The sequence below is a fragment of the Diplotaxodon limnothrissa genome, linkage group LG6, assembly GCF_057381915.1.
Source record: "Diplotaxodon limnothrissa isolate DT_005_m linkage group LG6, D_limnothrissa_male_GT1.1, whole genome shotgun sequence".
In the NCBI taxonomy this organism is placed as follows: Eukaryota; Metazoa; Chordata; class Actinopteri; order Cichliformes; family Cichlidae; genus Diplotaxodon; species Diplotaxodon limnothrissa.
The window spans coordinates 16,709,557-16,723,282 of NC_140601.1; the positions used below are offsets into that span (position 1 = coordinate 16,709,557).

Consider the following 13,726-nt stretch of genomic DNA (forward strand, 5'->3'; position numbering starts at 1 on the left):
TCAGGAGAAATTTATTTTGAGCGAAGAAAAGCTAAATTTGAGTGAACAAAATTCATTCCTGCGTGCAGAAAATGTATTTCAGTGTTTGCTATTATCCACACACACACACAATAGCAGCCCCTGTCGCTCAGTTTTTGCATTTGCGCTTGCTCGCAATGTGTTGCTTGCACTCTCAACATTTCTGCCCGCACGCACTCAACTCTTTCTGTACACCGTTATATTTGTGCCGCAAAACCAGCCAATCACAGACTTGGATGAAAAAAAAATCTGATTGGCTGTTCTGGTCTCCAATAAGCTCGAAATTACGAAATGCAATATCCCAGAATCCATTTCGTCCAAAACTCAAACGAGGCAGTGGCGGAGGAACGCAGAGTGGCGGAGTTTGAAATATTACTCTTTCTGGGTCACAAAATAAACTTTTAAGATATTTTCATAGGAGAATGGTGCTGTGTAAACTTCAAATATCTGCTTGATTTATCAAGACATCACATATTTGCAAAAGTGCTTTAACGTTTTCGGAGACGCCTGTTACCCACCAGCTGACCAGGTAGTCACTCGGGTTAAACATAATATAAAAGGCTGAACTGACAAAACCACCACCAGGTATTATAGGAAAAACCATAAAGCCTTTGAACTAAAACAAACGCTGTTGTGACAGTGATGTACACTGTCTTGTTGGTGTATATGTATGATTTGTATCAACCTTATGTTTCCAAACAGATATCATGACCAGCAGCTTTTACGGCTGTGGCTCCAGCAAACAGTTGATAGTAGAAAGTCATATTAAAAAAATTCTTACAACAGCTTATCAAGCTTAAACGTGCTGCTGTTGTTTAGCGCAACATCCGCTGGTTTCCTGTTTCTGGTGCAAAGTGGGCGATAAACAAACAAGAGAGACGGGACTTGCGGCAGAAAAGCCAATCAGCTGATCATTGATCGGACTCACAATTGAAGTAGCAACAGGAGAGGGAGGGGAGAGAATGAGAGAAGAACAGGCAGTTGTGCGGCAAAAACACAGAATAACTCCAGCTTTGTGTCTTTTTCATTTTAGCTGAAGTACGGGACTAATCGCGTTCCTTTTCACCTCAATACATATTGTAATTGGTCCAGCCCAGAGTTGATCATGACCAATTGGCTAATTCACCAACTTTCATTGTTTATACCGTTACAAAAACAAACATAAAAATGAAAAATCACCGTCGGCCCACTGGGCAAATGCCCGGTATGCCCAATGGCCAGTCCAGCTATGCGGTCAGCTGGTGGGTAACATGCATCTCCAAGAACGTTAGAGCACTTTTGCAAATATGTGATGTCTTGTTAATTGAGCAGATATTTGAAGTTTACACAGCTATGGCATGCCAAGAGTGTCAAAATCCATTCATTAAATAATTCAGACTCAAACACATCTTCAGATGTTGAAAGGCACCAAATCTGAGTCTGGAGCCAAGCTGTGAAAAGGTTTGTTACCAGCTAAAGAACAAATGACCAATCTTTAGTTTAATTCTCCCTGAAATGTAGAGAAAAGAAAAAAGTAAGCAGAAAAGGTACATTTACTTAGTTTATTACATACAGACAAGTATTTTAATATGTTTTAAATAATTAATCTTTGAAGTATTTTAATATGTCTACCATTTGTAATCTTTAATACCACACTGATCCTGTACAAAGTATGTTATGATCTATTATAAAAGATTTATCAGGTCAAATTTAGTATGGTTTTGACAACAATTGTCACAATAAAATATGTTAATATACAATCCTTAATGTGTGTGTGTGTGTGTGTGTGTGTGTGTGTGTGTGTGTGTGTGTGTGTGTGTGTATCCGGGGGGTCAGAGGCAGTGTTCTCCCAGGGCGCCAAAAAGGCTAGGACCGCCCCTGCTCATCATGTACAAATAACTGCTCAGACTGCTTTAACATTTTAAAAATGTTCTTTCTGCTCTTGGCTCCATATGATGTCAGTGAGCGTGGATATTTCTAATATGATCATAGGGCACACAGCAATACATCTGCTGTTTAAACCTTCTGTTTTTGAGGGGCACCCAATCAGAAGAAATTTGGGATAAAGATAGAGGGAAAATATATAAATAAACTGAGGGACTGGTCTAAGCCACGTATGAGATAAATAAGGACTAGAATGATCTGTGAAATTATGCATAGCTGCTCTACAAGTCAAAGAATAACAATGTGGATTTGATAATGTACACAAACAGTCTCTGTGCAGCGCACATATCCATCCATTGTATCCATCCATCCTCTTCTGCTTATCCAATCCAAGGTTGGGTTGTGGGCCTTATCCTAGCAGGGCAAGAGGTAGGGAAAGTTCGCTAGTCTCTCACAGGGCTAACAACAGGGCTAACACAGAAGACAGATAACCCTTCACACTCACATTCACACCTACAGCCGTCTTAGACTAGACTTAGGGACAGGGGGAACATGGAAGCTCCTTACACGTGTTTTAAGCTTGTGTTTTAAAGCCCTCCAACAATTCTAAACTTTGTATCTGACATTTGTGCTGAACAAAACATCTTCCACCTCACAATCAGAGCACACTTCAGTATGGTCGATGAAATGATTTGTGAACTACACCACACAGAGTTGAGACCCAGATGACTTGCCCTGAGGTTAACACTCCACAAAATCATGAAAGACTCAAATGCATAACCGGTCCAGTTGTACACAGCATCCAAACAGGAGGCTTGTTCTTGAAGTTTCCTGCAGAAGCCTCTAATTATCTTCTCAGTGACAGCAACCAGTGTCACGAACGCTTGTTCTCACAGAAATATAAGTAGTAAGACGTGTGATGCGTGCACTTATGTGCATATATGTGTGGTACCTGGACAAGGGAGTGTTGCCTCTGACCTCTTTGCTCCCTCAGACAGACACATAAAAGTTGTCTGGAGTGTGACTTCCACCTTTTCCACATCAGTCCTCTCTCTCAGACGCCATAAAAGAGATGCTCAAAGACAAACTGTTCGAACAAATCCTTCATCACAGCTCAAGGGTGCAATCAAGTGTCACCACACAGTCAGAGGTTAAGGGTGAAGTAGGAAATAGTACCACCAAAATGTCTCCCCACCTCTATTTTTAGTCATTTTGTGGGTTAATTTGTTTTACCCAGGAGTGAGTGCAGATAATAAGGAAAATCCACAAGCAGGATACAGGGATCAGATCCTTAAATGTTTGCTTAAGGTGATCCAGTATCCAGAGCCAATTCACTTTATAAGCCATTTGCAAGTGGATTCTTCCACTCAAATTCAAGGACTGACTTCTTTGCCGTGTTTGTAAAATTACTGCGAATTACAAAAATATCACACACAGGAATATTAATGGACGCCTAATAGATAGAGATGGACCGATCCAATATTACGTATGGACCTCATTATTGGCTGCCGGGTTCTGTGGCAACAATAAATGCCAACCTCTTCCACAAAAACAATGACAGAGTATCATAACAAGACCTGAGATAATCCCTCCTTTATAATGCACATTTGCCTCTTATATGTAATAGAGTTTTTTTGTAAATGAGAGAGGACGAACCGGCTGTACAAAGGCCCAATTTAAAATAAATAAGTATTTTAATATTTTAATTACTTAGCTTTGCATGATTTACAATTCTGTTTTAGTACAGCCTGGGAAATAAAAACATGCAGCTCTTCTGTGATGTTGAAGATGAACACTGAGTAGTGAGTGACTTCCCCATCTATCAGCTGAAGAAGACGCCTAGAGGGTCAGAGCTCAGCAGCTCACCTCATCTCTAACAAAACTCCTTTGACTCCCTCTTGTGGTCATGAGAGGTCAATACATATGTAAAAAACAAAAACAAAAAAACAGCATACTGGCTGCAATATTATTAACGAGACACCACTGAACTTCATCAAATTAAGCATTTATTATTGGATATATATGTTCTCCCATACAAAGTGCAAACTAGACAATTGAAGTCTGATACTTCAGCATAATATTTCGTTGTATAGTGAAGAAATTAGTGGATAAAAGCTGCATTCATGTTGACAAAATGTTAGCTACCTTTCAAAGACACTGTTTGGAATCATAGTTTTAAAAGATCTCATGTGTTCTCTCTCCGACACAAGACAGCTTTGCTGAGAGGAACCAAGACTTTGAGTTTCTTGTGGTTAGCTTGTTGTTTCACTGAGCCGACAGCCGAGAAGGCACTTCAGGTGTGGTTGCCGTTAGCGATTATTGCCATGATTATGCATCATCACCGCCACAGAGCGCAAGTAATGCCTTACGATAGTCACCGCCGGCGTCTCCCTGCAACAAACAAAGACGGGCACAATTTAGGAGAAAAGGCAAAAAGTATCAAGGTGTCTATGTAGGTAAAAATATTATGTGTGTACCTTGATCATCGAATGCAGAGAGCAGGCGAACAGCCTCCTGAACTGAGCTCTGATGTCCAACAGGTCCACCTCACTGCGAGTCACCATCACTCTGATCAGGGTGTTATCGTCAGTGCCTGCACCCTGAGTCGAGAACACACAATGCAGTGACCAAACACCTCACAAACATCAACGCACAACCGTAAAACATACATGAATAACTCCATAGTGATAAGCATTAAGCCCTTTTGCCTTCATTATGTCATAAACCCATTTTGACAGGTTAAACCATTACTGGCAAACATGCACCGACTCAGATAGCCTCACTTCAAGCTGCCAAACCTGTCTGTGCTGTTACCTTCATGGCGTAGTACAGGGTTTCAGCAAAGTAGGCAGGAACACTCCTGGCACACTTCACTGTACAAAAAACACACACAGAAAGGAAATTCATCACTGTGTACTTATGGGTAGTAAGACTGAGTGATGAACTGAACCAATGTCCAAGTATGACGCCATGACCCAGTTTAAAATGTGCTACAGAAATGTGGTTTTTGCAAGATCCAAATAGGAAAAAAGCTTTGATGATCTCTCTCTCTCTATCTATATATTATTTTTTCATTTGCTGATGCTTTCTTTTTTAGTTTATTGTTGTGTTGTTTTACCAGGATTGAAATAAAGCCTTCCTTTTTGGGGGGCAAGCGACAAAAGAATAACTTCAGGGAGTCGTCTAGAGCACATACCAACGGCAAGGAGGAGGTCCTTCAGGTTTCCAGATGTTTCTCTCTTGATACTCTCCTCAATCTCATATCCAGACAGCTTCATGTAAGCGTCGAATACTGGAATGCAAATAAAGTTTGGAATGAGTCTGATGTTAGTGCAGCTATACGGCTTATCTCCCGTTTCAGTAAAGCTCAACCCACAGTGTGTAGGGAAAGTGTGTAGGACCAAATAAGAACCTGTGGCAGTAAGTGGAGGTGAGTAAACTTCAAATCAAAGCTGTTGAATCTTGTCATATATTCATTTAGCCAACACATAATTGACATCACTGGCTGCAGATGTAATTTGTTTCAGAGTGCAAACACTGTCCACACCCTGGACCACTCTGTCTTCACCCACTCATACAAACTGTTTTTACCCCACACTCACAAACCTTTCCTGAGGTGTTCTGCACTCCGGTTACCCAGGATGGTAACAAAAGATTGTTCATCAGTGCCAAACTTCTGCTCTCCAGCCTTGAAGAGGGCCTAAAACCAGAAAATGACAATTATTTAAGGCGTGGTTTTTTTTTTTGTTTTGTTTTTTAAATCACAGGGAGAACTGGCAGAGTACAGGAGAAAACTTGAAAAAAACTGCACATTTTTACTGTAAACTCTGCAGGAGATTATCCTGCTTTTGTAGTCTTACAGGTCCAGAATGCCCATTTTTGTGGACTACCAAGCCTGAATACCTCAGATCCTGCTGCACTGATACTGAGTCTTTGTACTAGACCCAGCATGTTGTTGTCCGATCCAAATCACTGTGCTTCACTTTGAAGTGATTTCCACGTGACAAAATTGATTTGCAACAGAAATCACACCTAGATACATTTCACTAAGCTATCTATGATCAGATTTGGCAGTAAAAACTCCAGAGAGGAAAAGAGCTGAGCCTAGTAAAGATTCACAGGACCTTTTCTCTAAGCAAAAACATGACAACATTTTAAGGGAAGTTTTGCTCATGTTGTCCAGCAGAGGTCGTCAAACCATCTTTACAGACTAACTGAACACCTGACCAAACGCATATGATGGTCATGCCGTGAGACTAAAAACAAAAGCCACTGATGATGAGGAATCAAATATTTTAAAAAGCCTACCTGAGCGTCACTCTCGATGCTTTCCGCCTGGATCCCCGTCTGCCTGTTTGCCTGAGAAGGGACAGAACATTTTAATTAAAGAGAGGTGAGGAGAGAAGAGGAGAGGAGAGGAGAGGATTACATTTACCTGAAGAAGAATAACCAGAAGCCTCTGGAAGTGACCTGAAGTGTCACCCGTTATATCTTTCTCCAGGTCGTCATCATACTCTGAAGGAAACAAACTGCAATACTCAATGCCCTCACATGACCCCAAAAAGATTTGTGTCTTCTCCAAGAATCAAAACAGGTGTCTTTTACTTCTTAGCACGTTGAATGTGCTTCATTTTAAGTACACTAAAATTATATTGAAACCATTATCAGTGTGAAAAAACATTGTCTAACTTGTGTGTGTCTGTGCAAGTGTTACCCTGTTTGTAGGCAGCGACGATTTGCTTCACCTGCTGAGATGTTCTGGAGGCAAGAATCTCCACAAGCACTTTCTCATCTGTCCCTGCCCCCTACAGGCCAAAGTGGGAAATGTCACAGATGCCGCCTGAGTTTCCAGCTGCTATCGGTGCTAAAATTTCTGTCTGTACATGAAGATCATGGCGTGAGACTTCTGATCGGTTTATATCCGTCACTGGCACACGTACCTTGATTGCATTGCGAAGTGATGTCACATCATAAGTAATGGGTGGAGTCATCAGAGCCACAATCAGCGTCTCAAATTTCCCGCCCAGCTCTCCTTTCAGGTCATCTATCAGGTCCTGACAGATGTGGAGATACACAATATGCACTTTAACGAGGTGTGGATCACCACAAACCCAGAGTGTGAAGCAACTTTCTACTATTGTCAAATACTTTGAAGCCTCATTGTACTTAACCAAAAAAAAAAATAAAAAAAATTGCAAAATACACTTAGATTCAGATTAGGGTTCGAACAGCTACCTGGCTCTGCTCAAAGGTTCAGTAAACCTTTTTGTTAACGTCAAGCTAATGTTAAACCAAATGACGCTTGTCGTTTCATCTTTTACGTCAAGCTGTGCCAACATGACAGTAGCTAGCAGCAGCTTCGTTTATTGCACATTAAAGTATTGTTTTGCAGTCTTAATGCACTGTCAGCTAACTGTATAACCTGTATGGTGAACAGAGGTGTAGATGTGAACCTCTTTTTTTGTAACTAATCTTCACTAATTCATTGACTGTTTGTTCAATGTTTTTGGCAGCGTGGGTCCAGTTGTAAACACGTCAGATACGTCATCATCACCTTTACAGTTAATATGGCAGATTTGTTAAACTAGTTCATGCCCCAAGTTTAGTATTTCTGGTCTATTGCTAGGCAAAACGATGACGTCACACATGCATTTTGAAAATTTTGTCTTTGTCACGAAGCTAAAATTGCACTTTTACAAATGGGTTATTTTTATCCTGTTGGTAGATGGTTGCTAAGCAACACTATTACATCATAACATCTGATATAGATAACAGCCTTGGGCGCAGATGCACCAGGTTTTGTTGCTCCTGATCGTGTAGGAGGAAATCGCAGGCAGGCACAGATGTTGTGTATTGTAGTAAGACCGCTGACTAAATACCCAGAGCAACATTAGAGGGATAAATAAATATTTACATACACAGAGCTGTGATTTATTAACATGAAGGTATTAGCGATTTAAGATAATCATATTTCAACAATAAAAATATAGGAAAATTGGGGCTTTTTTGTAGTTTGTAACTTTTTTTACTACTGGTGCACAGTTCTATTTAGTATCATCTGCATTTTAGAGCATTCCAAACCTCTGTAATAGAGAATTACAGAGATTTGGAATTATAGATAAAGTGCCAAGACTGCAGAATGAGTCTGAGTGAGATTGGAGTGGCTTAATGCGGGGCAGTGTGACTTTGGCCCACAGATTTGCTCGGCTATAACAGTGGGACAGTTAAACTGAAGGTGTGACAGATGTGCTCGAGCGAGGTAACAGCTGTCCAAGAGGTGTTCAGACCTTGCCATACAGAGTTTTGAAGCTGGCCTTGATCTCCTGCCTCTGGGCGTTGCTGCGAGCCGTGACCAGCTGCAAGATGGCATCCTCGTCGGTCCCTACAGTGACAACAAACACGGTTCATGAGCAAAGCTCTTTATGTCACAGGATACGCTGCATGCAGCACAAATTGCATAACAATGGTCCTTCGCTGTCTAGGTGGATTCATATTTACATCTATTCAAACCACATAATTACAGCCTGCAGTCTAGGTCAGCAGATGTGTTTGCTCACAGTGACTCATCTCAAGTTACTCTGCTCACGTGGTTGTGAGTCACTGCTGTCTGTGCGATGCTCCACCCAGACAGCAGGGATTTCTACACTGAAAAGAAATTCCCCGAAACAAGCTCTCCCAACTGCATGTATGAATAAACATGATCAACTTACCCAGGCCTTTCATGGCCTTGTGCAGAACCTCTGCGTCCGCACTGGCACTGAAATTTGCGCTGGGTTTTACGGTTCCTCTGTTGGCCTGCAACATGGAAGATGTGCACAGAGAAAGTTGTTCTTTGCACTTTTTTTCCAAAGCCAAAGCCTTTTTGACTAAAATTCTTCTTTCTGTTGCACCCGATTACCTCTCCACAGAGACACTCAACTTCTACACCTTTATATGTGTAAATGCACACAACTTTGGTACACCTTGCTAGTACTGCCTTCATTGAGTTTAGTTTAGTTTCAACAAGGTGGTGGAAACACTCTTTAGAGGATCTATATTCACAGACAGCATCACACGGCTGCTGCACATTTGTCGGTTTCCCATCTATCTTGCTCTACTGGTTTGACATCTCGTGACTACAGAGGCCATTTGAATACAGTGAACTCATGTTAAGGGAACTGGTTTCAGAAGATTTGAGCTCTGTGACATGGTGTGCTATCTTTTTTTTTTTTTTTTTTGAAGTGTCACAGTTTAAACTTTATTGGCATGTTTGGCAGTAGCGCACAGTCTTGAAGGAACAGGAACTCTTCACAAAGAGTGCATTAGCTTAATGGTGTGCTATCCTGCTGAATACGTTCCCCATATCCCCATATTCAACATTATGCACTCCACACTGTATATAAATGCCACTTGTTTTGCACATATTCAACTCTGTATATTTTATATATTTTATTATTATTATTATTATTTTATTTTATTTTTTTACTATTTAATTTGTAAAAATGTGTATACACACACACACACACACACACACACACACACACACACACAGGAAAATATTTAGTATACACATCCAGAAATGCATACACTATTATATATTGTACATATATTTATTAGTTTCAGGTTGGCCATTCTTGTATTTTGCTCGTTTGTGTTGTTGTGTTTGCACATCTCTGTTGCTTGTGGGGCTCGCACACAAGAATTTCTCTCGCATGTGCTGTGCCAGTGTGCCTGCACATGTGATGTGACAATAAAAAGTGATTTGATTTGATTTGATTTGATATCCTCACACCACCACCTCCAATCTGAACTGTTGAGACAAGCCAGGATGGACCATGCTTTCATGTTGTCTAAGCCAACGTCACATTCAAATTCACTTTAAAATCACCTTTCTTCCACATTCTGATGCTCAATTTGAACTTCAGCAGGTCATCTTGACCTATGGGATCGTACATGCACTGATATGATTGGCTGATATTTGCTTTAACAAGCAGCTGTAGCTAATAAACTGGTTGGTGAATGTATAGATGATAAAGTACGAAATCCTCCATGAAAACTGCAATAACACATGCAGAGTATTTGTCGGTAGAGTGGTAGCTATGATAATTACATTACACATATTGTTATTGTCAGTTGTATATATTCTGTTTATATCCAAGGTTATCATTCTCAATGTAGTGCGGTGTATTTAACACCAAGTACTGCTGATATTATATGGGCACATTCTTAACGTGTACAGTATCATCAAGGACGTTGGGTCTTTGCAAAAAATTCAAATCACTGGATTTAAGCCCACAAATATTCATTTCTCTGTGCGATACAACAGAACAATGTCAGATGTGTATACTTTGTTAGGCACATAGTTTTGTACACCTACTCCTGATTTGTACTCAGATTAATGACCCAATGACTTACAGCTTGACTTTAACATTGATTTTTAGTAAAACAGTCCCTTTCTGTAACAACAATGCACTGATTCCAGACACTCCCGCGCTCATAAAAATCAGCGGAACGTTTAGAGAGGAAAACTACTGGAATGCTTCTGGAATTCTGACCCTCAAAATTTTAAAAAGTCAAAGGTCTAGAACACAAGAGTCGCTGTTAACAACCAGGATTTTGTCTGTTTCTGCACGAAGGAATGTCAAAATGACACGCATCCAATCATCCAATCAAGCAAAAAGAGACTCAACGTGGCTCCTTGAACAAGGAGGTATTTAGACAACAACAACATAACACAATGCACGTCCCTCACACTGGAATGCTAGGGGTTGGAGTCTGTAGCGAGTGATGCACTGATTCCCCTGAGCGGGTCCAGGCATGACCTGAGGGTGGGGGGGAATGTATGTAAACACCACAGGCCATCACAGCTGGCGTCTCTCCTTAAAAGCACTTCTTATTACTTACCATCCTTCTTAACTGGCTGCTGTTGCCATGGAGACTGTACACAATCCACCTAGCAATGCTTTTGCAAAAGGATGTCCTCCATTATGTACCATTTTATTGTTACCTGTGCAAATGCTGTCAACAGAGTTAAGCTCCGGTGATCACGACTACAGCTCTAGCCTGATACCCGATCCCGCATAAAGATGCAACGTATCATTATTATGCCATCTTTAATTAAAAAGCTCACTAAAGGAAACATCCTTTTATTTTCTTTGTGCAAACAGGATTATACAGTTGATCTGTTGTGGCATCCACATTATGTGCTGTAGTTAAGTATTTACAGAAGCAGCACTGTGTGCAAGTGTGTGAGTCAATATAAAGTCCACACTCGTCAGGAAAGCAAACAGGTGTGTTGGGAGAATAGTAGAGGTCTGTTGTTGACAGGGATAATATTACATATATCAGATCTGAATGCACACGTAGTAGAAATGCTTGTCTAAGAAAGACCTATTCAAATGTTTTGTTAGCCCTTCATATTAAACACGCTCTCAGAATAAACTGTCAGGAAACGAACAACAGCACAGCTGATGACATTAAAAAAAAAAAACAACAACACTTTTTTAGTAACTCAACTGCTGAAAAGTAAGAAATTCCCCTTTAAGAGGGGGAGGCTGGCTTTAAACTCCAGACCAGATGTGGAAATGTGTGCATTACACACAGAAAGAGGGGGAGAGGTGGAAAAACGCAGAGGAGACCCACCCGAATGGAGCAGAGCCCACATGAGTCATACACCAAACTTCCCCAAATGAGATTTCTCTCCAGCCTCACGATCATGCGCGCACACCCAAAACACGCATATAAAAACGGATCTAACTTTTACTGTTTCACGATGTTTAAGGTTCAATACAAACTGTAAAAGCGTCAAAGGTTAACCTGCTGTCTCCCGACAACAACAACGCTCACCGAGAACCTTATATAAAGTTTCATAAAGTGGGCGTTGTCTCGGACTTTACCGGCTTAAAGCCAGTGAGTCAAACATTTGCATAAATAACGGTTTTATTCCTCGAGACTTCTGCAAAATCTGATTAATCAGCAAGCGTTTTATATTCAGTTCTGCGTGTTTATTTGCGCTGATATCTGAGAAATGAGCAGAGTGGAAAGGACTCACCATTTTTGACAGTCTTTTAAGTTTGTTTTTCCAACGAAAGAAAAAAGTGCAGATCTGTTGGAGAGAAACAAATGTTATCAGGCAAGGAGACGAAACAACTCTTTATTTCCGGTAAACTTTCTACTGTAATTAACTCATCCCTAATCATCTCCGCTAGGGTTTCCTGCTGTACGGTATATACAGCAGCTGCTATCTAGACTACAAGTCTTTTATCATCAGGTGGAGACGGGGTCCGGCTGTGCCCCTGATGTGCCAAGATAGATAGTATCCCCGACAGAAGGCGTCAAACTAAGCTGGGGTCTCCAAATCACGGACAAACAGTATCCCATAGTCTTGATCTTTAGTTCAAAAACACTTCTTATACTGAATAACTACTCCTGTAATTTTGGAGATGTTAGCTCTTTATTCAGTAAAGTTACAGGAGGATACAAATAGTTATCAGGCAAAAAGTCCTCAGTTTGTTGAAATAATCCCGTCCACGCGAGAACAATAATATAAATATATTTTTTTTCTGTAGTAACCCTCAAACTGAACGGTAATGGAACGACACTCATTTTTCACAGAACTAAAACATCACTACTTCCATGTCTAGTTGGCTATAATGGAGGCGGAATAAATTGGATCTGCTTTCCGTTCGCAGCGAATGCTCCGGACGCAGGGGAAACAGATTTTGTCCGGGATACCTATCTTGGCACAACCTGGTGGATACAACGGAACTTTCTATAGGTCTCCTATAAGTGAGAGTGAACACCGGTGAGGCACTTACCGATGAACCGCAGCTGTGAAACGGAGCTCAGAGGACGGAAGGAGAGACCCGCAGAGAGCGAAGTGAGGAGAAGTAGACAGGAGAAGCTCACTTGGAAAAACTATGCGCGTGAGTGAGTGAGCCACACCCCAGTGCTCAGGGCACCGGGGCTGCCTTGCCCCTGAGCACTCTGGGAAATGTCGTTTTCTTACGTGGTTGAGCTGCTAACAGGGAAATGATGACAAGGGTCTTTCTCGCGTCTTTATTTCATGCTGCGTGTTTTATAATGGTTTATAAGAGGAGGTGCGATATTTTGCATCTAACATGCTCCTTCAGGAGTACTTGGAGAAGCGGAGCAAGTTGAAAATACAATATTGACATTACATATTATAAAGTTTCTGTGTAAGCAAACAGATGCTTAGTTGTTGGTTTAGCCTGAAGGCGTGGTTCCCTCCACCTCCTTCTGATTTCGTGTCCATTACATCCTAGTGGAAATTATAACTGTGAACGTGGCATGGGATGTTTCACAAAAATGATTTGCAGCACTACACAGTGTTTACAAGTTACAGCTTCTAGTCCATTTCCTTGATAATGCTTCGGTCACGTGTTTATTTTCATGACTTGATGTGAGAAGATACGGTGGGCGAAATGATTATTTCATCTTCTGCTGAATTTGTAAGTTTGCGGATTTGCAAAAAAAAAACCTTTAATTTTTATGGTAGTTTAATTTTAACAGAGAGACAGAACAAAAGGTGCCAGAGATAATTTATCGCTACTGTTTGATGATGCAACCTATAAAAACACGGGTGAACTTTAACAGAAGGGCAGGTATTCATGTCAGGGGAGACTGACAGAAACATGGCTGTCACCGTGAAAAAAATGTGACCAATAAAGAACGTCACCATTGAAACACATATATGGATTTGATTTGTATCATTAGGATCATGAATGCTCTTCATTTAGTAGCCTTCTGCTTTGGCATGTTGGGAATCTTCATCCCATGTCAATAATTTACCAAGTAAACTGAGAGGGAGTGATCGATTCAAACAAAGAAGCTATACACACACAGA

General features: G+C 40.8%; 1 protein-coding gene across 2 annotated transcripts; it reads right to left on the reverse strand.

Moving 5' to 3' along the window:
* Nucleotides 1-3,891: 3,891 nt before the first annotated feature.
* anxa5b (annexin A5b) lies at nt 3,892-12,772 on the reverse strand. Of its 2 annotated transcripts, XM_085356874.1 has the most exons (13): nt 12,678-12,772; nt 11,912-11,965; nt 8,592-8,676; nt 8,169-8,263; nt 6,822-6,935; nt 6,596-6,686; nt 6,317-6,396; nt 6,190-6,240; nt 5,488-5,581; nt 5,078-5,173; nt 4,696-4,754; nt 4,359-4,481; nt 3,892-4,272 (listed from the first exon to the last, which is right to left on the reverse strand). In XM_085356874.1, the coding sequence occupies exons 2-13, from the start codon at nt 11,912-11,914 to the stop codon at nt 4,210-4,212; spliced, it is 954 nt and encodes a 317-aa protein (XP_085213000.1). In that variant the 5' UTR covers nt 11,915-11,965; nt 12,678-12,772; the 3' UTR covers nt 3,892-4,209. The 2 variants fall into 2 exon arrangements, with proteins under 2 accessions (XP_085213000.1, XP_085212998.1); XM_085356872.1 differs by lacking the exons at nt 11,912-11,965; nt 12,678-12,772 and having other exon boundaries at nt 8,592-8,685.
* Nucleotides 12,773-13,726: the final 954 nt, after the last annotated feature.

Excerpts from the sequence above, each read along its gene's own strand:
- anxa5b (XM_085356872.1), bottom strand. The coding sequence starts at position 8,685 with ATGTTGCAGGCCAACAGAGGAACCGTAAAACCCAGCGCAAATTTCAGT. Across the intron at positions 5,582-6,189 it reads GCATCGAGAGTGACGCTCAG|GCCCTCTTCAAGGCTGGAGA; the intron begins GTAGGCTTTTTA and ends TTCTGGTTTTAG. Across the intron at positions 4,755-5,077 it reads GGACCTCCTCCTTGCCGTTG|TGAAGTGTGCCAGGAGTGTT; the intron begins GTATGTGCTCTA and ends TTTTTTGTACAG.